The 20788-nt window shown below is 40.6% G+C and overlaps 2 protein-coding genes across 2 annotated transcripts; one reads left to right on the plus strand and one right to left on the minus strand.

Moving 5' to 3' along the window:
• Positions 1-74: 74 nt before the first annotated feature.
• pcid2 (PCI domain containing 2) lies at positions 75-10805 on the plus strand. The gene is made up of 15 exons (XM_077513980.1): positions 75-231; positions 1388-1451; positions 1531-1620; positions 1786-1859; positions 1937-2002; positions 2095-2136; positions 2268-2322; positions 2414-2517; positions 5210-5285; positions 5357-5498; positions 5587-5687; positions 5756-5829; positions 7142-7267; positions 7349-7472; positions 7543-10805. The coding sequence occupies exons 2-15, from the start codon at positions 1416-1418 to the stop codon at positions 7630-7632; spliced, it is 1200 nt and encodes a 399-aa protein (XP_077370106.1). The 5' UTR covers positions 75-231; positions 1388-1415; the 3' UTR covers positions 7633-10805.
• On the minus strand, positions 8809-20606 carry prozb (protein Z, vitamin K-dependent plasma glycoprotein b). The gene is made up of 8 exons (XM_077513978.1): positions 20412-20606; positions 19185-19348; positions 19084-19108; positions 12776-12949; positions 12567-12698; positions 12428-12504; positions 10867-10999; positions 8809-10792 (listed from the first exon to the last, which is right to left on the minus strand). Exons 1-8 carry the CDS (start codon positions 20536-20538, stop codon positions 10206-10208), a joined length of 1419 nt encoding a protein of 472 aa, XP_077370104.1. The 5' UTR covers positions 20539-20606; the 3' UTR covers positions 8809-10205.
• Positions 20607-20788: the final 182 nt, after the last annotated feature.

The raw sequence follows: 20788 nt of genomic DNA on the forward strand, positions 1-20788 counted from the left end.
ATTAAGTGCTGAAACCTCTTTATGTCTCATATATTTTCTGATTTCGTTCAACAATCAATACTATTGGCTGGTCAGACGAGGGCAACAATGTGTTTCGCCCCATGTGCCAAACGTGAGCGAAGAAGAAGTTTGCACCGGAAGTGCACTCCAGAATAGCATCAGGACCCGGATGGTAATTCATATGAAACTTCATTTGAATGCCTATTTATCAGAAACGATGTTAGAATAAAGGTAAGTTCTTATACATAGTCAACAATATTTATCGATATAGTGTTTGGATGTTCGAAATCGAGTGTAATTTGGTAATATTTCACGCACAGTTGAAGTGCTAAAACGTAGCCTTTTAGTAGCTGTTTAGTATGTTTTCAATACAAGTTTCTTCACTGTTGGATTAAGTCGCGTGCATGAAGTGTTCCTCTTCCAAAAACACGGACAGAGCTATCTAAGTCATACGACGTTGCTGTTTTCATATCGCATCACCGTGCGTGACTCTCACTCTTTTTGAATTTTTGTTTAGCGTAGGTACTGGTTGTTTTGCCGTGACCTACAACGCTTCTGCTTTTTGTTATTTTGCCGTGAACGGCTCCGATTGCTCAGTCCCCGGAGCCTGGCGTGAACTGTTATTTTACCGTGATTACAGTCGGTTGGCCGTGAATAGGTTAATTTAGTGTGATGTCTATTGCGTCTTCTATTTCTGTTTAAACGTCGGTGTAGTTTTTCCAGTAATATTAGTCGATATTAATGAAAAATGTTGCCTTTTTCCTAACCCGCACATTCAAAATCATGACTATTCTCTTAATTGGGATTCGGAAATGAAAATTTGTCAATAATGTGAGTGTAAATCATTGTTTGTGTAAATGTGCCATGCAATTTCCCGAACAGGTGATAAGTCTTGAGTCAGAATGTGCCCTAAAACCATCTGAAATAGGCTCCATTAAAGTGAGCTCACCCAATGAGGATAAGTGTGAAAGAAAATTCTTAATTCTAGAATCTAGAACAAATCCACTATAAATGTGGAATATTGGCCATTCCTGTCTGGAGAAAATAATCATTTCTCTAAGACAACATCTTACTGGCTCTTGCTGCTTCTCTGTGTCGGTGGCATTGCCACATGACAAAATTCACCATGATCTCACTTGACTCCAAGATCCATTACTATGCGGAACCTGGTGGTGCCTACCTGAGCTGACTATGGGCGAGAAGTAGAATAATATACATGCAAATGTGTGCAACGTCATATTGGCTTTTTTTCAATCCATTTCCAGACTGTTATTTTTACTTTGAAATTACCCCTGATGTGCTGAATTCCATTGTGGGTGTTTTTTTATTTTTATTTTTTATTTTATTATTATTTAATAATAATTAAATTTTAACATGATTTGCTCAGGGAGAGGCTACTCTTTGACGAGGACATCATGGCTCACATCACCATCAACCAGTATCTGCAACAGGTGATGTTTGACATCATCTACATTACAGTATATTTGTGGACGTATTCGTCAACTCAACAGTCTTCTTGTCCCCCTGCAGGCATATGAAGCAATTGACAACCAAAAGGGTGCCCAATGCGCTGAACTGCTTTCCTTTAAACACCCACATGTCGCCAACCCCCGCCTCCAGGTGTGGCAACACCCACTTAAATGACGGGTGGATTTTTTTACGTTTAAACATGTTATTGTTTTGTACCCCCCAAAAAATGTGTGATGAATATTTTCTTCATAATCAAGCAGCCCTACGCCCAATGTTGCTCAGACGAGAGATGTCGATTCTTGTGTGTGTTTTCAGCTGGCCAATCCAGAGGACAAATGTCAACAGGTTCTTGAGCCGCCGTACGACGAGATGGTGGCTGCTCATCTCAGGTGTGCTGGGTCATTGGGTTCATAATTTGAGAAAGGGTGATGATGTGTATCTCACAGCGGTCGTCGTCGTTTGCCAGGTGTACGTATGCAGTTGCCAATCACGACTTTATAGAAGCATACAAGTTCCAGACCATTGTCGTCCAATATCCTTTTATAAGGGCATCGGCATTCAATCAGTAATCAATTGTCATCACATTGCACATCAAGACTCACTGTGACCTCCTTGACTGCTCACATCCTTTTTGAGGGCGTTTCAGTCGCACAAAGAGGAGAACTGGTGAGTGAATTGCAAGCATACTGAGAATCACGCCCGATTTGTGCATCTGTTCAATATTCATGTGGCTTTAGTTTAGGCAAAGAAAATTGTTGTCATGTGGAAAGTAGGATTCTGTCTTTGTGCCTATTTAGGGCGCTGCCTGTCATGTTCACTGTCACTCTGGATCTCAGGATATTTGCTAACAATGTAAGAGAAGAAAGTACTGGGGACTTTGTGGGTTTTATTGTTCAAATGTTTTTGTTCAATGAAGCTGAACATCTACTGTATGTGCCTCCAGGCAGAGCAGCAGTTGCAACAGAAGGGCAAAGGTCAACCGAGTGAAATGCTGGAAAAGGCAGCCGAGCACCTCATGAGCTGCTTTCGAGTTTGTGCCAGCGACAAGTCAGTAATACTCATCAATCAAACAAACTTTTACAGCACAATTGTGTTCCATATAGTGTTGTCACAATACCCAAATTTTGACTTCGATACTGTACCTGCATAAAATACCTCGATACCGGTACTGAAACGATACCTCGACAAAAATCTAAAACATCAGCAAAAGCAGCATTAAAACTGACAAAAGAACTTCAAATTTTTATTTTTTATTCATTCAAAACAGTAGGATGTATACATGTTAATTTATGTACATACTGTATATATTTATGTATATACTGTATGTGCTTTCACATTGCATGCCATATTACTGTATTTGATTGCGTTTGATATCGTCCATTTGAAATATTGGTCATACAGTGGCACTACAATGACTCAATGTAATGTTGCATGAGCGCGCGTACAAGTCTCCGCTCTTCCATAATCAATCAAATACTAGAAACTGGGAACAAAATCATTCACACTCCACTTATTTTTTAAGGGAAGTGTCAAAAATGCGTCACAACCTGTCGCTCTGACCGTCGTCTGAGCTTTATCTATGCATAAGTGTGATTTCCTACTGTGTTGCCTGTTCATTGAACGCACCTTGAGTTATACAGGGGCACAACTTTGGTGCAATACCAGTCTGTTAGCGAGGCGTAAGGGAAAAAAAAAAGTTCCATATGACACTTAAAGGGATACTTTAATTTATTTAGCCATTTTTTGCAGTCAAACATTAATATTTTGCCTATAATAAATTTTATATTTTCATTCTTTTTCATGTACAATTAGTACTAGTGTTGTTCCGATACTGTTTCTTGGCCCTCGATACCGATTCCGATACCCAGCTTTGCAATATCGGCTGATACCGATACCTAAGGTTTTTTTTCCCTCAACATGAAAAAGCTGTCCTGCCATTGGTTCAGAGCATTAAAGGGCCAATAGGATACCTTAGATCGGTATACAGTGAACATGTCACATATCAGTCAATGTTGTGCACGAGCAAGACACAAGATGCTGCATCCAACGTCCTATATTAGCGTTGTAATTAATGGTATCGGCACGTGACTTGTGAGTACTCACCGATACCACTGTTTTAATGCAGTATCGGAGCCTCTGCCGATACCAGTATCAATATTGGAACAACACTAATTAGTACCTTTTAAAAACATATTTTGCAACTTGCTGTCGATTGAAAATGACATCACAAGGGCTCAGGTAACCAATCACAGCTCAGCTTGTGAATGTCACATGACCAAACCTAGAAAACAGGTGAGCTGTCGTTGGTTACCTGAGCCCTTGTGATGTCATTTTCAGTCGACAGCAAGTTGCAAAATGTGTTTTTAAAGGTACTAATTGTATGTGAAAAATAATGAAAGTATCACATTAATTACAGGAAAAAAAATTAACTTTTTATTGCTATAATGTGCTAAATAAGTGAAGTATCCCTTTAAGAACACAGTGCCGTTTGTTCACTTCTAATAAAGGAGTGTATGTTGAAGTACAGGGGATTTATTTTTTATTTTCTATTTTTACCATGGTATCAAAATGGCATCGAGAATCGTGGAATTTCAATGGTATCGGCATCGACTACTAAATTTCTGGTAACGTGACATCGCTAGTCCAAACTGACACAAAGGTTCAACTTTGTGTTCATCCTGTTACTCTAAAAGGAATTTGTGACACAAACTGCTTTTCACTAAAAGAACGCCATACGTACGTACAGTGAAGAATGGTGGAGGAAGTGTCACCTTTTGGGACTTTTTATTTTTTATTTTTTTTTATTTTTTTTATTTCCCTGCTAGAACTAGGGCACTTGTAATGGTGAAAGGAATTATGAACAGTTCAAATTGGCAGCTAGTGTTAGCGTAAACCCAGTTGGTTATTTTTACTTCCTCTCTCAAATATCTTGAGGTGGACATATACACTGTTATAGATTACATTCATGATAGATTTTTTTTTTAATGATTTATTTAATCTTTTTTTTTTTATATAACAGAAACTTGGGATTTGATCAGGGGTGTGTAGCCTTTCTATATCAACCGTAGGTGTGAATGTGTGTCTGAAAGCTTGTTCTCTCTGGACCAGGGTTATTATAGTTTTGGAATTTTTCATGTTAGTTAGTTTTTATTTCGTTTTGAGTTTTGTTTTTTAAATTTAGTTCATTTTAATTAGTTTTCAGGGGGGGTTCTGTTAGTTTTTATTAGTTTTAGTTATTTGATAAATGCTTAGTTTTAGTTTACTTGTAGTTAGTTTCAGTATTAGTTTTTGTTTTGTTTTGTTTTGTTTTTTAAATGTGTATTACTTGTGCGCAGTATTCAAAAAACACCATGCGAGTGACGTCATCTGAAGGTGCTTTTCTATTGGCTGCTGTGAGATTATGTCATTCCTGTGTGACACCCTTTCAAACATCCTTATTCCGGTTAACATCAAAATAAATGCTTCAAATCACATTTAAAATCATCCCCAAAGGCTCATGCATTAAATTAATTACCAAAGACTAAAACAAAGGGCATTATTGCCATAATTATAGTTTTGCAAACATAAAATTTAGTTTGTTAGTTTTCTTTTTTTTTTCTTTTTTTTTTAAAGCATTTTCGTTTTTATTTTATATCGTTAATGAATTATTATTTTTTTTGATAGTTTTAGTTAACTCAAATAAATAACCTTGCTCTGAACCTTCTTACCAGAATCTCATTGCCGTGTTGATACTTTGCAGCCGAGCCGGGATCGAGGACTCCAAGAAGTGGGGCATGATGTTTCTAAGCAACCAGCTCTTCAAGATCTACTTTAAGGTCTCAAGTCTTTTGTATGTTTGGATGGCAGTTTTAGACTGATATTGACGATTCTTCTATTTTGGATTCAGATCAATAAGCTGCATTTGTGCAAGCCGCTCATCAGGGCTATCGACAGCTCCAACTTGAAGAACGACTACAGTCCCGCTCAGAAGGTCACGTACAAATACTACGTGGGCCGCAAGGCCATGTTTGACAGCGATTTCAAACCAGGTACAAGCTTTGCTTATGATGTCATCAGGCCAAATGGAGATGGCCTAGGGCGAGTGCAAAATCTGTCGCGTCTGTTGTGCCCGCACAGCCGAGGAGTTTCTGTCCTATTCCTTCCGACACTGCCATCGCGCGAGTCAGAAGAACAAGCGCATGATTCTCATCTACCTGCTGCCTGTCAAGATGCTGCTGGTCAGAAAGGTTCACGGCCCTGGAACAATCATTTGAATTGCAATAACTTGCACTTGCTGGCATTTTAGGGCCACATGCCGACTCTTCAGCTCCTGGAGAAGTACGACCTCCTGCAGTTTGCGCAAGTCACCCAAGCTGTCAGGTAGGACGAGTGCGTATGACTTTTTAGGGTGGCAGTCTTTGACGGTCACGATTTGCTTCGATTAGGATTTTTGGGTCTGCGATTTGATTCAGAATCGATTTTTGATTGAAAAAGATTTATTTGATTGACACCAATTTCTGCTTCAACCTATCTGTGCAAAGAATCGTCATGATCTACTCCAGTCTGGTTTGCAAGACAGAATGACAAATGGAGACATTATGTTCAAACTTTTTCATTTGAGGGCCTCATACAGAAAATCAGAAGGACTCAAGGGCCACATAATGTGATGAAGAAAAATTGTGTTTAATCCTAAAAATTGTACAAATAATGTATTTGTGCTTTTGCATATTTAGAAAAATGCTACAGTATATAATAAAATATATTTTATTTGTAATATGGCAGTAGTGTTATTACAGTTTGGGAATTTTTCATTTTAGTTAGTTTTTATTAGTTTTCCGGGTTGTTCTGTTTTTATTAGTTTTAGTTCTTTAATAAACTATCCCTTTAACTCATTCACTCGCAGCCATTTTCAGTGACGCAACCCCCTTTCGCTATTTTGACTGATTTTGCAAGGCCCACACAACATTGTTCTTTTACTATCAAAACATGGAACCTACCAAAAGAAAGATTAGTCTCTTCTTTCATCAGGGGAAGAAAGTATGTTTGTATCTGTCTGTTTTGCAGCAATTAGCATTAGTTAACGCGCAATTCACACTGACTGCGGAATGGACATGGTGCGATTTCCTACGGCTTCCGCACTGACTGCAATTCACACCACGTGCTTTGTGTCTCTGGAAATTTGCACCCGCCAGACCACAAGATCACGGGGGTTCATGTTGGGGAGTTGAGTGTAATTTCTTCAGCTTCATGAAAATCCGTTTGCAGCGTCCGGAAAAAATAGAACACCTTCTGCTTCCGTTCCGCACCGCACATTGTGCGACATTGTGCGAATTGACACACAGACTCGAATGCTTTCTTTTCTTGCGGTGTCCGTACGGACAACGCACCGCATCCGTTCTGCAGTCAGTGTAAATTGGGCATAAGTTCCATCCTTATTCACAAATCTGTTTAGAATTGTGGGGAAATCAGCTTGTTTTCAACAATGGCCCTAGTTGATCTCTTATACTCTGCTGCCATCTTCTGGCCGTTTTTGTCATTACTGCCCTTACTTCACCCATTCTTTGCAGTTGAGTCTGCATCAAAGCCTTCTGTGTGCTCTAGCATTGGAAAAAAAAAAGTATATGTCTGGGACACTTAAAGCATTTAAAATGCATATTTATATATTTTTGTGTTTTATGTATTTGTGAATCAGTGACGGGAACCTGCTGTTGCTTAACGAGGCTCTGTCCAAACACGAGACCTTCTTCATCCGCTGTGGCATCTTTCTTATCCTGGAGAAGCTCAAGATCATCACATACAGGAACCTCTTCAAGAAAGTGTGAGCGGTGCTTTCTTTCACTTTTATTTTTTTTTTTTGAGGGTCCATCCAACTGAGATTCTTCTTGCCATGCGCGTTTAGCTACCTGCTGCTGAAGACCCACCAGTTGCCTCTGGACACGTTCCTGGTGGCCCTGAAGATGATGAAGGTGGAAGATGTTGACGTGGACGAGGTGCAGTGCATCCTGGCGAACCTCATTTATATGGTGAGTGCGCACAAGTACACGATCGCACATACACGGGGAGGAATTGCTGACATGGTTTCTCTGCTCTCAGGGTCACATCAAAGGTTACATCTCACATCAGCACCAGAAGCTGGTGGTCAGCAAACAGAATCCCTTCCCTCCGTTGTCATCCATTTCCTAGGCTGTTTAAACTCAATTTCTAAATCTTTTTATTGTTTTTTTTTTTTTTGTCACGTGCTACACATCATGAAATGAAAAGACTTGTATTTGTATTGATTTGTATTCTCTGTGACGCCTTCATTCTTCAACATTGTCAATCATGCATAACAGACGTTTAATATCCTCACATTTTCGTCCTGTTCACAATCTCAATCAGTGATCCAAAGGTTCCCACACCATAGAGGGCTGCTCGATTATGAAGAAAATATTAATTAATCACCATTATTTTGGTAGTAATTGAAATCACGATGAGGACGATCATTTACTTTTTGGTACAAAACAAAAAAATCATATATATAAAAAAAAAAAAAGACAAATAAAGTTCTTTGAAACACTAATTATTAGGGATGTAACGATATCCAAAAATCACAATCCGATATCAGGATATGAAGATCACGATACGATTATTTTCATGATATTGTGGGGAGTTTGGCAATATTTAAAAAGGTCACATTGTCAAAAAAATGAGCTCATACTAAAAACAAAACAATATTGTTCTTTCGTACATAACAGCAATACATATAAACGACCTCCAATCTCTAATAAGAGATTACACGCTAATGCAAGCACACATTGAGTTCCACTCCACGTATTGACTCGCTTCACAAGCATATTACAATCTCCTTCATTGGACAATTGGTGTATTTTAAACATAGAGGGGCCAAAACATACCTAATGAAGATTAAGCTGCACTAAAAAAAAACTAGCCACCTGAGGGTGCTAGAACTGCACAAATGGAAATCAACCCGACTTTTTTTTTTTTTAACAGATGTGTGGCTTTTAAATATCGTGAACATGACGACAATGGCGATATTGTGGCAGTTTTGATATCACGATATTGCCGGTATCATTACATCCCTAACTAATTATGCAACATTTTGGATTAAACAAAATTTATTACGTTATTTTAAAATGTAAAAAGGTGCAAATGTATAAATGTAACCATTATTAATACAGATGCACAAGCACAATCATGCCTTTTTTCAACCGATGCTGATAAACCAATAATTTAGAAAGTGCCGATGTCGATAAACGATAAGCCAATAATGGTTTGCAAAATGAACTTGAATACAAACATAACTTTTGAGTCCTACTATAAGTGTAACGTGTACAAATACATTGAAACATTGTCGGTAAAGCAGCTTGAAGCTGAATTTTATTGGTCTCTCTGCTTCAAAGACAACCAGTAACAAAACAGTCGTGTTTTAAAAATGAAACAAAAAAACTGTGAGGGAAACATTTTGGGGAGAAAGTAAAGAAAGCCCCCACTGGTGACATGGCAGTCGCCATGATGCATCTTCTGTCAACACGAGGTCGCGCGCATTCTGACCAGACCAGGGTTATTGTAGTTTTGGAATTTTTCATTTGAGTTAGTTTTTATTTCGTTTTGAGTTTTTTTAAATTTTATTTAGTTACCAGTAGTTTTAATTAGTTTTCAGGGTGGTTTTGTTAGATTTTATTAGTTTGAGTTATTTAATAAATGCTTAGTTTTAGTTTCAGTATTAGTTTTAGGGTTTTGGTTTTGTGTGTGTGTGTGTGTGTTTGTGTGTATTACATGTGCACAATATTTAAAAAAAAAAACAAAAACAAAAAACAGGGGAGCGATGTCATCTGAAGGTGCTTTTCTATTAGCTGCTTCTAGATGACATCACTTCTGTGTGACAAATTTTCAATCGTCCTTATTCCGGTTAATCTCAAAATAAATCTACTTAAAATCACGTTTAAAATAATCTCCAAAAACACATGCATTAAATTAATTTTACCAAAGACGAAAAACGAAGGACATTTTTCTTCGTTTTTAGTTAGTTTTGTCAACATAAAATGTAGTTTGTTAGTTTTCGTTTTTGAAAAAGTATTTTTTTTTATTTTACTTCATTAACGAAATTGTTTTTTGAATTTTAGTTTGTTTTTTTTGTTAGTTTTAGTTAACTAAAAATAACCTTGATTATGACGTCACAAATATGCGACACGACCGACAGGAGTTGAGGAGTTGGGCACAAACTTGAGCCACAACAGACAGACCAACGTGGTATGTTGATTATTATCGGCGATTTTCTTTAGGATCTGGTTTATCTTTATGACGTCAAATTGCTCGATAATTCCTGATATTATTGTGCATCCCTAATTATTATTATTTTTTACTATTATGCTGATTTTTGTAATTGTGAAGTGTAATAATTGAAATAGTAATTGAATTTCAATTAATTGCACAAAAATAATTTGATGTGGCCTGCATGTTCCAATTTAGGCCAAAATTGCAAATCGCTTTCAATTGTAATAGCATTGAGATCCTGCAAACAGCTTTTAAAAAATCTAACTGTTTTCCTGGACTTGTGTTTTCAAAATGAGTTATTTTAACAATTTGTTGTATACACTTAATAATAGGATGAGGTGATTCTACAGTTACATGCATTACGTAACAGCCCTCTGAGGGAAGGCAGAACTACAATGTGGACCCGAGACCGATTTTCTCGTAATACACGAACGAGAACATTCACCAGAAGCTGAGCGGTCGACTGGTGAGTTTGTCTCCCTTTAATTTCTTTTTGACTGTTTGTTTGTGTGCTCGCGCGACTCGATGGCCTCCAGATGTCGTCTGATCCAGACCAGATGTCGGGACACTTTGGTAAAAACCAGCCCGTTCCCCAGACATCCTTTCGGCGGCACGATGAGCAGCCCCGTGAGAAACGCGGTTCCTCTTTCCACCGTGGCGAGTGGCATGGCGGACAACAGACCGCCGCATTGCCACGATGTTGAACTTGATCCGTTCGCCGTCGACTTCTCAACGGGCACGGCCGTCTGTGCCGCCTGTCCCGTCACGCAGAACATTTTATTGCTGAGCGGGAGCGAGACGTTGAGCCGGCCACGACACTCGTCCAGACTCAAGTAGACGAGGTTCTGGTCCAGGTGTTGGTTCATGATTGCAGCTACCCCGACCCGCCCAGAAGTCATCAGGATGTTTTCACTGAAGTCCTTGGCGGGCAGACACAGGTGGCGGAGGGCGGGGCCAAGCAGCAATGGGTGGGTGAGCTCCAGGAAGACCAGGTCGTTGTCATGGTGATTTACATGGTAACGTTTGTGGATGTGGAAAGCCTTAACGGACATTGTTGTATCGGCGGTACCTACGAGGAAAAAGCAGCAGACTTTTTATTTGTCGTTCCATCAGACAAATCTTGATTTAAATCAAGTTGGTTACCAGCGACGACAAAAAAATTGGAGGGCTGGGGGTCGGGTTCCCGTAGGAGGCAACTGGCAGCGGTCAGGACGGACCGCGGACCCAACAAAACGCCGGCGCAAAGCTCCATACCGCCGCTTCCCAGCAGCAATGCCTGGAGACAAGCCACACCTTCATGGGGGCGCGCTTGCTTTCGCAGAGCCAGATTTATTTTTTTGTGTGTGTTGGGCATTAAAAAAATAATAGTAACATAATGTGCACGAAACCTTAAAAATAATTTTGACTTTGTATCAAGTGCACTTTCTCTAAAAACAGAAAGGTAGAGGTGGAGGCTTCTAGCAAAGGTGTGCTTGATTTGCTTACCCAGATGTCCAAGTTGTTCATGGGAATGATTATGAAACCCACAAAAGCACATTCGTAAGTGATTTACCGATATGTTTTTCAGGGCCAATGACGATACTAATTATTAGTAGGCAAGGAGGACGTTAATCGATATTTGCAGCCGAGATTCTTTTGCGGTGAAAGAACAATTATTAGCGTAAAAAATTTCCAAAAATTAAGCATATTTGTTCAAACTTCTCAAATTTTCCAACATGTTTAATGGTTTTCTTTTAATGTAAATGCACAGAAAAGACAGCTTTGTTTGAAAATTTGAACAAAAAAGTAAATACTTTTCTATAGTGAATAGTTTTCAGTAATGTTAACATAACTGATTAATAGGGATGTCCCAATCACATTTTTTTGCACCCGAGTCCGAGTCACCTGATTTTGAGGATCTGGCGATACCGAATCCTTTGCTGATTCCTCGGCAAAGTATTGAGGGGGGGAAAAAAAAAGTGCTTCCAAATTTTTTATTTTTTATTTTTTTTTGAACAAAACTATCCCAGTAATTTTGTGGGGTGCCATCAGAAGTGCACTAAATAATTAAAGGTTTTGTTTACAGCTGGATGATTTTGTTGCTTTATAGCCCCTAAGATGATGATGATGATGATGATGATAATAATAATAAAATCAAAATAGCCAAAAATGAAAACCCCGATTATTTTCTCCCCGATACCGATCAGATGAAAATGACGTGATCGGGACTTGGTTTCCGATCACGTGATCGGGATCGGGACATCCCTACTGATTAAACTTCCACTTGTTTCCATTTTAATTTTAACCAAAGCAAAAAGTTCAGGGAATTTCCAGTGTCAGCAGCAATAACTCTTGTAACGTTTGTGAAAGGTTTCAAAAGATGTTCGCAAATGGTGAAAAACTGTCAGGACATGTTCAATATTTTCTTTGTGACAAGTAAAAACTGTAAACATTTTTGCAACCTTTTACAAACCCTGATGAAAACATAAGATTTACTATGTTTGCAAACATTTGCCGCTCAGAGATAGATACCAGCTTTAATTGGCCTTCAGATATGAAAAAAAAAAAGCAAGCCAATGCTGATATTCGTCAAAATGGCAAATGTTGGCACCGGTAATCTGCTCGTGCCGATAATGGGTCTACACATTATTATATGTTGTTAGAATACAATCCTCCCCTACGTCATGTCTGGTGGACTAATATAACAAAAGGTTTTGGTGTTCACCTGCCAGGGACAGTTTCCATGGTGACACATTGTTGCTGTCTGAGGGAAACCAGGAAGTCTTCCACAGGGAAACTCCACTAATGAAAGAGCAGATCAAATGTCAGATGTTGTATGTGAGCGTTTGTTGTCGTTTTACAACCTTCAGGCAGGCAGCTTCGTCCATCGCTATGCAGTTTGAATCCCGCCACGCAGGAGCACGTGAAGGCGTGAGAGGTCGCCGTGCACAGCTGATGACAAACATTTGGCCCTTCAGTGGGACACGGGAACGTTTCTAAAGCACAACACAAGTTTGAAGCAGGATTGTCAAGACGATCGGAGAGGATTTTCAAACCGTCCCCCGAGGTTCACCTGCTACCACTTTTTGCGGCCTCCCTTCATCTTCCTGGCTGGTGACGTCTTCCTGCTCTTCCAGTTGGCATACGAGTCCATGGTGTGGGGAGGAGCAGGAGCACTGGAATCCCCCCTGCTTGGTAGTGCAGTTCCCACCATGAAGGCAGGGGTTGGGCTTGCAATGGTTCTTATCTGTCAGGAAAAAAAAAAGAAAAAAAAAAAGGATGGCTATAATAAACAAATTGATCCGCTTGTACTTTTATCACGTGTTGTGACTTAAGCAACGGAGGCATTCAGTACTTGACAGCAAATATGAGAGGAATTCACACAAGTCACATGTCTCAAAGCACTTCGGCAAAATTCAAGCAAGTCCCGTTAAAGGTCAAAGTCAGCAAGTCACTTAAGTCAGGTCATGGTCAACAAATGGCACACTATCTTGGAAATGCACATTTCCTAATGTTGACAAGCAGACCGGACAAGTCACACGTAGTTCAAGTTGAGTTGGGTCTCACACACCAAGTCACTCAAGTGAGCTCTTTTACAAATTTTAGTCAAGCATGTCCAATAATTGGTGATTAAGCGTGACTGGAGTCAAGTCACATGACTTAAAGGGATAGTTTGGCTTTTTTGACATGAATCTGTATTGCATCCTCACCTCTAGTAGTGTGCGATCAACATTGACTTACCCCTCACAGCCAATGGCGGAGCCAGAGGGGGGGCCGGGGTGGCACGTGCCCCTGCTGAAATGTGATTGGACCCAGCAGACGCCAAATGATTGACATATCACGGCACCGGCGCAGTGACGTCGCACGCCTTGCCGATGCAGCCTGCCAGCATTTTTTTCAAGCAGACGCCTACTAATTGTTATGCCCCTCCTGAACAGTGGCTGGCGTTACTTAAGACAAAGCATTATAATCCACCTCACTAGGAGTCTGGAGAAGGAGAATCATCTGTTTTAAGGAGCAGTCTCCTGAGTACCGGTATGCTGATCCGACAGAACACCGGCACATCAAGAATGCATGTTGGCGTTTGGCTATATCATGTTTGTTTGCCTGTGAGATGTGAGTGACTGTTTAAAATAACTTTTATGTTCAGATTATGGGTGTCAAAATTGTCGCGTTATCTCGTTTACTTAAAGTGCCTTTAACGGCATTTTTTTTTTTTTAACGCTCGATTAACGACCGCTCCTTATTTGGAAAGCCGCTACTCAGGGAATTCTAGTCACCACGCAGTAGAAACGTCCACGTCAAAACTACCCAATAGAAATGCACTGGAGCTAAAATACAGTGTTTAAGGGGCAGAATATAGGTGGAGGAGCCATTTGGACTGTGTCTCACCACTACCACCCGTGCCTTGCTTTGAAAGAACGCACTCGGTTAGCCGTTGCGTTCGCACCGAGCATCAAGAGGCGTCCATGGGCACTCTGAAACCCCTGTGAGAGTAAAGAGCCGAATGGACGCCGTCTTGACAGTTGGAGTGAGCACAAGCCTATTTATCTTTAAATGTGAGGCGTATTTTATTCAGCATCTCCACAAAATATCTCATCAAGGTGAAAGTGAAACTACCGATGTGTTCGCTGTAACAGTAGAGCGGCCTCAGCTGCGTCTCGCATCCGAGAACTTAACAAAATAAAAGCGTCCGACGTCATAAAAAGGAGTCACTATAACACAATTTAGCAGTAATAAATTAAATGATACTACCTAATGTGTGGGGATTGGCGTCAAGTTGTATTTTACAATTTTAAAATGTGCAGAAACTCGCAAGTTACTTATTGTTTAAAATTACAGAGCTATTAATATGAAAAGAACACATCGGTCGTTTCTGGTTCCTATGCAGTAAAAATTCGTCATTTTACAATGCACATCCTATTTCACTTAACAAAATAAAAGCCAAGCGCGAATGCATATATTTGTGGGGACTGTTGTATTTTACAGTTTTAAAAATGTGCATAATTTCACAAGTTACTTCATGTTAAAAATTAGGCAGCTCCTAATATGAAAAAAGAAATGCATTGAGCTTTCACTATTGTCTTACAAATGCAATTATACCATGTTGTAGTGATAGAAAAATGACCAAAACAAATCACTCACGCTTTGGTTTGGTTTTACAGTACAGCACATATTTTATTTTTATTTTTTTAAACTTTTTTTTCTTGAATTGTTATGAAATTACTCTATCAATGAATTTTTAATTTTTTTTAATTGAATTGTTATGAAATTACTCTATCTGTCACGCCGCCACCGGCGTGACGGCCCATGCTTTTATTTTGTTATCCATGTTTCCTGTCATGCTTTGAAAATCCTAACTCTCCTCTCACCCGCCCATGATTACAAACACCTGCCACCAATCAAGACTCTCAATAAAAGCCAGCTGCATTCTACCCTCAGTGCCGAAGTGTCACAGTCAGTGCATGGAAGCGTCCCACAGTCCTCATGACCTCGTTCACGGTGCCTTGTATTTTTGCCTTGTTTTTGTGCCTTTTCCTCCCCAGTGGAGCGCCTTTAGTTACCCCTTTTGCCTTGTGCCCTTTTTCCTCCCTAGCGGAGCGCCTTCTGTTGTCCCCAGTACCTTTTGCCTGTTTTTTCCTCCCTAGTGGAGCGCTTTTTTTTTTCTCCACTTTTTTTGATTCCCCGCTCTCCTCTCAGTTTGAGAGGAGACAGCTGTTGGCCGGTAATAAACCTGTTGCCTTGGTGGCCCACCTTACTCCTGCGTCTGAGTCCTACCATACCTCGTCTTGTCACTATCAATGACTAAAAAAAAAATAAAACCATATTGAAATTGTACATTTTATTGTAAATGTAGGTATAAATTGAGATATAAAATGTGCAATTAATGTGTGATTAATAGTCAGTTAATTATTGAAGTAATGCGATTAATTATGATTACAAATTTTAATCCACTGACACCTCTAGTTCAGATAGATTGTTTTGGACGGACATCAATAAGCAACGTAGTTTTGTGCAAGCTAAAAATAAGTATGTTGTTGTTGTTATGCAATACAATAGCACCCTCCAATGGTTGAAAGTTCAAACAGACACTAACTGACGTTTGCATTTACAGGTAGAAGTGGAGGATTTATTAACATAATTAATCACATTAATAAATTATGTGGTTGTAAATGAAGTAGTAGTTGGAGTAATAAATTTATTTTTCATAGGGTGTGTGGAAAATGAAACGACAAGGAGAGTTTGGCACTTAGACAGGATCTTTAGTCATACTCTAATACAAATTTGAATTATGTTCATATTATGTTATGTTGATAAAAGTACTGTAATTGCATGAATACAGTATCTGCGTGTGCGTGCAAGTTCATTCAAGTTAAACAGTGCTGAATTTTTTTTTTTGTACATTTTATACATTCTTAATAAACGGCACATTATGTGCAAAAATCTCCCCTGTGCTTAATATGTACTTAAATATATTTGAACATCGATAGAGACTCCGATTGAAATAAATTTTCATGAAAACAAATTTGGCATCATCTTTGGATGAAGTATCCTTGGCCCCCCCCCTGGCCCCCCTATTTATAAAAGTCTGGCTCCGCCACTGCTCACAGCGGTCCGTGACACGAGTCCTGGTCCAGTTTTGGACGAGAGGAAAGTAGTCCGGCAAGTTTTGTGATGTATCACTCTTTTGAACACAAATTGTTTATTTATTTATTATTATTATTATTATTATTTTTATTTTATTTATTTATTTTTTTTAAAAATTAAGACGAAAAATATTTTATTTCCGTGATCCCAGCCAACTTGCCGGACTATCCTCTCGACCAAAACCGGACCAGAACTCGTGTCACGGAACGCTGTCAGGGGTAAGTCTGTGTCGATCGCACGCCTCTGGAGGTGAGGATGCAATACAGATTCATGTCCAAAAATCCAAACTATCCCTTTATTTTTTTTTTTTTTTTTTTTTATTTTTTTTTTTTTTCCTAAGAGCTCAGAATTGTTCATTCGGTAGTCTTACCGATTCAACGTCTTGTCATCATTGCTCTTTTCTTTTTTTTTTTTTTTTTTTTTTTTTTTTTTTTTTTTTTTTGTGTGTGTGTATGTGTGCGTGCGTTTGCGTGCGTGCGTTTGCGTGCGTGCGTGCGTTTGCGTGTGTGCGTTTGCGTGCGTTTGCGTGCGTGCGTGTGCGTGCGTGCAAATACTTATAAATTTATACTCATTCATTCACCTAAAACCTTATAAATATCCCATTACCCTTCGCCTTAACCAGGTATTCAGAATCTTGCCAGAGTCGTGAGATTTAAATGGTCAGGAGACCAGAGAAAAGGTCAGAAAAAAAAAGAAATAAAGAGAAAAGAAAGGTAAATCAAAGTGACATCCAGCACCGACCAAACACTTCCTGCCTTCCCCATGATTACAAAATCAAAGTCTTACGCCAACCCCGGAAGCCTCTAAATTCCAGCAAATTTAGCGAGATCTCAAGAGCCCAGAGGAAAAACTAAAGAGAGGAAGGAGGGAAGGATCGATAAGGCAGAGTGAGATCAATAGAAGCCAGTACATCCAATCCATCAAAGTGAAGTCCAGCACCAACAAGACCCCTCCTGCGTGGTTACAAAACCGGAGTCTTATGCCAACCCCAGAAACCTCATACTTCTAATAAATTAAGATCTCAAGTGACCAGAGGAAAAACTAAAGAGAGGAAGGAGGGAAGGATAGATAAAGCAAAGTGAGAACCACAGACACCAGCACCAACTGATTCAAGGGGCTGTGGGAGGGAGAGGGTACTTCTGTTGAGTTTCAGTAGATGCTGGTGCGACGGATCTGGCATGCATAAGGACCACCACCAAAGAAAGAAGCCGTCAACCGCGGTCCAGCAAAGCGAGCACCCCCCCCCCCCCCCCCCCCCCCCCCCCCCCCGGAATCCCCAGGCCGCGGCAGCACCAAGGCCACCCCCAAGCCACCCGAGCGGACACCGGTCGGCGAGCCGACCCAGACACCCGGAACACCCCCGCCCCAGCCCCGGCCCACACCCCCGAGCCCAAGGCCGCAGAACGAGGCCCAGCGGGCCCCCACAGCGCCCCACCGGTCCCCAGCCCCCATCCCCCCACGACCCCCCCGCACCCCACCCAAACCCGCCATCCACCACGACCCAGGCCCCACCACCCCCGACCCCCAAACCCCCGAACACACCCCGACCCCCAGCACCCAACCCCCCACCCACCCATACCTCCACCCCCCCCCCAAACAAGCCGCCCCCCCCCGACGGCCGCCACCCCCCCCCCCGCGAACCCGGCCCCCCGCGAGAACCCCCCACCCCCCCCCGGAAACCGGCACCGGGCAGCAGCGCAGAGAGGGAAGACTATCCCTTTAATTCCCACACCTCTGCCTGGCTGCAAACAATGTGGTATATGCCACGGAAAAGGTGGGGCTGTTTTTGTACATCAGTTTGGTTCCGGTTCGGTTTGCGATGTGTGGACTGCAACAAAATACGTGTGCTTCCGACTTTGTGACCCTCGTTGCGCGTTCGCAACCCACACCGGAACCAAACTGATGTGCAAAATCACGTCCCGCCTCTTCCGTGGCATATACCCCATTAGGCCGAACTACTTTACTATCTGCAGGAAATAGGGCCTAATAGGTGCACTTTATTTATTTATTTTAATAGCATTTAATTCAAGTGCAAATTCTGTATCCAGTTCAAAACAACATGCATTGCGAATTCTAAATTAAAAGAGCAATGTTGGATTGAGGACTACGATGTTTATTGTTGTAAATAGTGCTATACCTACCAATTCTATACACTGAATGTGAGCAGAGTGGAGACAACCTACGGCCTTGAGGCTTCTTTAGATTGTTTTCAGCCGCTAAATTGACTTCTCAGCAATAATCAGTAAGCTCCTCTTTTGTCATTTGACTTATTTTCATATGGTAGCTTGACTTGCACATTACATTGGGAAGATGTTTAGCACAGATTCTCTGGCGTCACTAAAAATCGACCCATCAAATTTTAGCACTTCTCCTAATTGAATTTGTGGTTGAGCATGAGCCTGTCCCAACAGTTCACAGTGCTGCTCTATCCAAACCGTGAGGGTTTCATTTTAAGGGAATTTCTGGATTTTTAATTACTCCTTAAATTATTATCATTATTATTATTATTACGGTGTAGAGAAGAATGCTAAAATCATCATTCGACTATTAGCCTATTTCGCAATCTCTGCCTAGTGAAATGGCATGGGAGGGTTTGTTTACTTGTGATCCCATCATAGAACGTTCGAGTAGAATTGTCCCATCACCGTTAAATGTCTTCGAATGTAAAACATGCTCTTTCCGGTTTGTAGCTACCGCCAGGCAGTCAGCAAGATTTCATTGTCATGAACTTACTGTCGTAAGTGCGCCAGAACTCGTCCTGTCGAGATTACAAACATGTTGAAAGTTTAGACGCAGAAGGAGAGCGCAGGCGATGTACTACTGATCGGGCTGACCGTCTTGTCGTTGTCTTCAAAGTACTCCCTGGCCTCCTCAAAAGTGCAGCGCTCCTCATAACATTCCCGCTCCAGGTTGCCCTGGAGGATCTCCTCCACCAGGAAGTGGTTGGCGCGTTTGGAACGCTGGAGAACGCTTTGTGCAGCTGGCGCCTGCACAAACACTAAAACGGCATGTGAAAAAAACAAACTTGCAGCACCATTTGTGTTATGGTTAGTAGTTTGAGTGCAGAACACTTCACACAGGTTTAAGATTTATTTGGGTGTTTTGTAACAGCCTTAAGTGGTAACCGCTAACGCGCTAATGCTGATTGTGATTGTTAACCGTTTAACCATAAAATAATGTGTTGAAGCATCGTCTGTAAGTGATTTTTAAGACACTATTACATGTGTAATGTAGATATAATGATGTGTGTGACTGAACTAAATGGTAGTATTTGTTTACCTTCCTCGCTGGCGCGCTAATGCTATATTCGTGTTTGCTAACCGCTTTTGCATAGGCTAATTTTGTTGGTGTTAAATAATGCATATGTATAGAAGACAATAGATTATGAGTACATATACCCACTCAATCTATTCAATTTACGTACAACAATAGTGTATTAACACATAAATAAAGGGGGAGGGGCGGGAGGGGGTCACAAAGTACTGTACTGGCATATTGTACAGTTGAACGACTTGTACGTTAAAGGGTTTTCAGTTCATGAATTTAGGAGTTTTGTTGCTTTGGCGTGTGGCTGTAGCTTAGCATCGACCTATGCTAATTCATTAGTAGGCTAATACTAGAATTACAGTAAATTATTTTATGCTAAACAGTTTGATGTAGTAAATATAAAGCAACCCAATTAAAAACAAACAAACAAAAAAGGCTGAAATACAGTAGTGCTAGGTGAGCATGCCTTCTTGTTTTTAACAGAAAACTACTGAACTTTAGTCCATTACACGTCTGTAACCTAAATCAATCTTTCGTCCACTTTAAAATCTGAGAAAATCCAGCACAGCCAATGAGAATAGTAGCCATGCCCTTCAAAATAGGACTAAAATCTGGAATATTTTTGTTTTCCAACTTAGGGAAGAAAAAACATCATAATCACCAAATATTTCTGGAGGTCAGGCTTTCACTTTAACTGTAAATTGAAAAATAACTGCAGCATTTGTGTCATGTTTTCATTTTGATTACGTACCTACAAAAAGTTCAACAAGATGCTTAAGAAGTTTAACTCTTACCGTCTGCTTTGCTGAGGACCTGAAGGACGCATGCTAGGAAGATGAAGAAGAGAAGATACATTCCAGGTAGCGCCATGACACCGAGTGGTCGGCAAGTGTCGTCACATCCTGACCGTGAAGTTCTCATGCAACTCGAACCGACACATGGCACTCCATGACCTCCGTGAGTCCCAGGGTCGCCCCCTGAATGTTTGTCTGTCTTCCTCACGTGTTGACATGTTGAGTGCAGTTTTCGGGGAACGTTGTGTTCTTGGACTCTGACCTCCCAAAACAAGCAGCAGCTCTGTTTGTTTATTCATTTTATTTGCGAAGGGGACCGCTCCTGATGCCAACCAAATAAGCACTTTTCTTCATCAGGGTGTCCTATTAGTTTTATT

Source organism: Festucalex cinctus, chromosome 2 (assembly GCF_051991245.1).
Source record: "Festucalex cinctus isolate MCC-2025b chromosome 2, RoL_Fcin_1.0, whole genome shotgun sequence".
Lineage (NCBI taxonomy): Eukaryota > Metazoa > Chordata > Actinopteri > Syngnathiformes > Syngnathidae > Festucalex > Festucalex cinctus.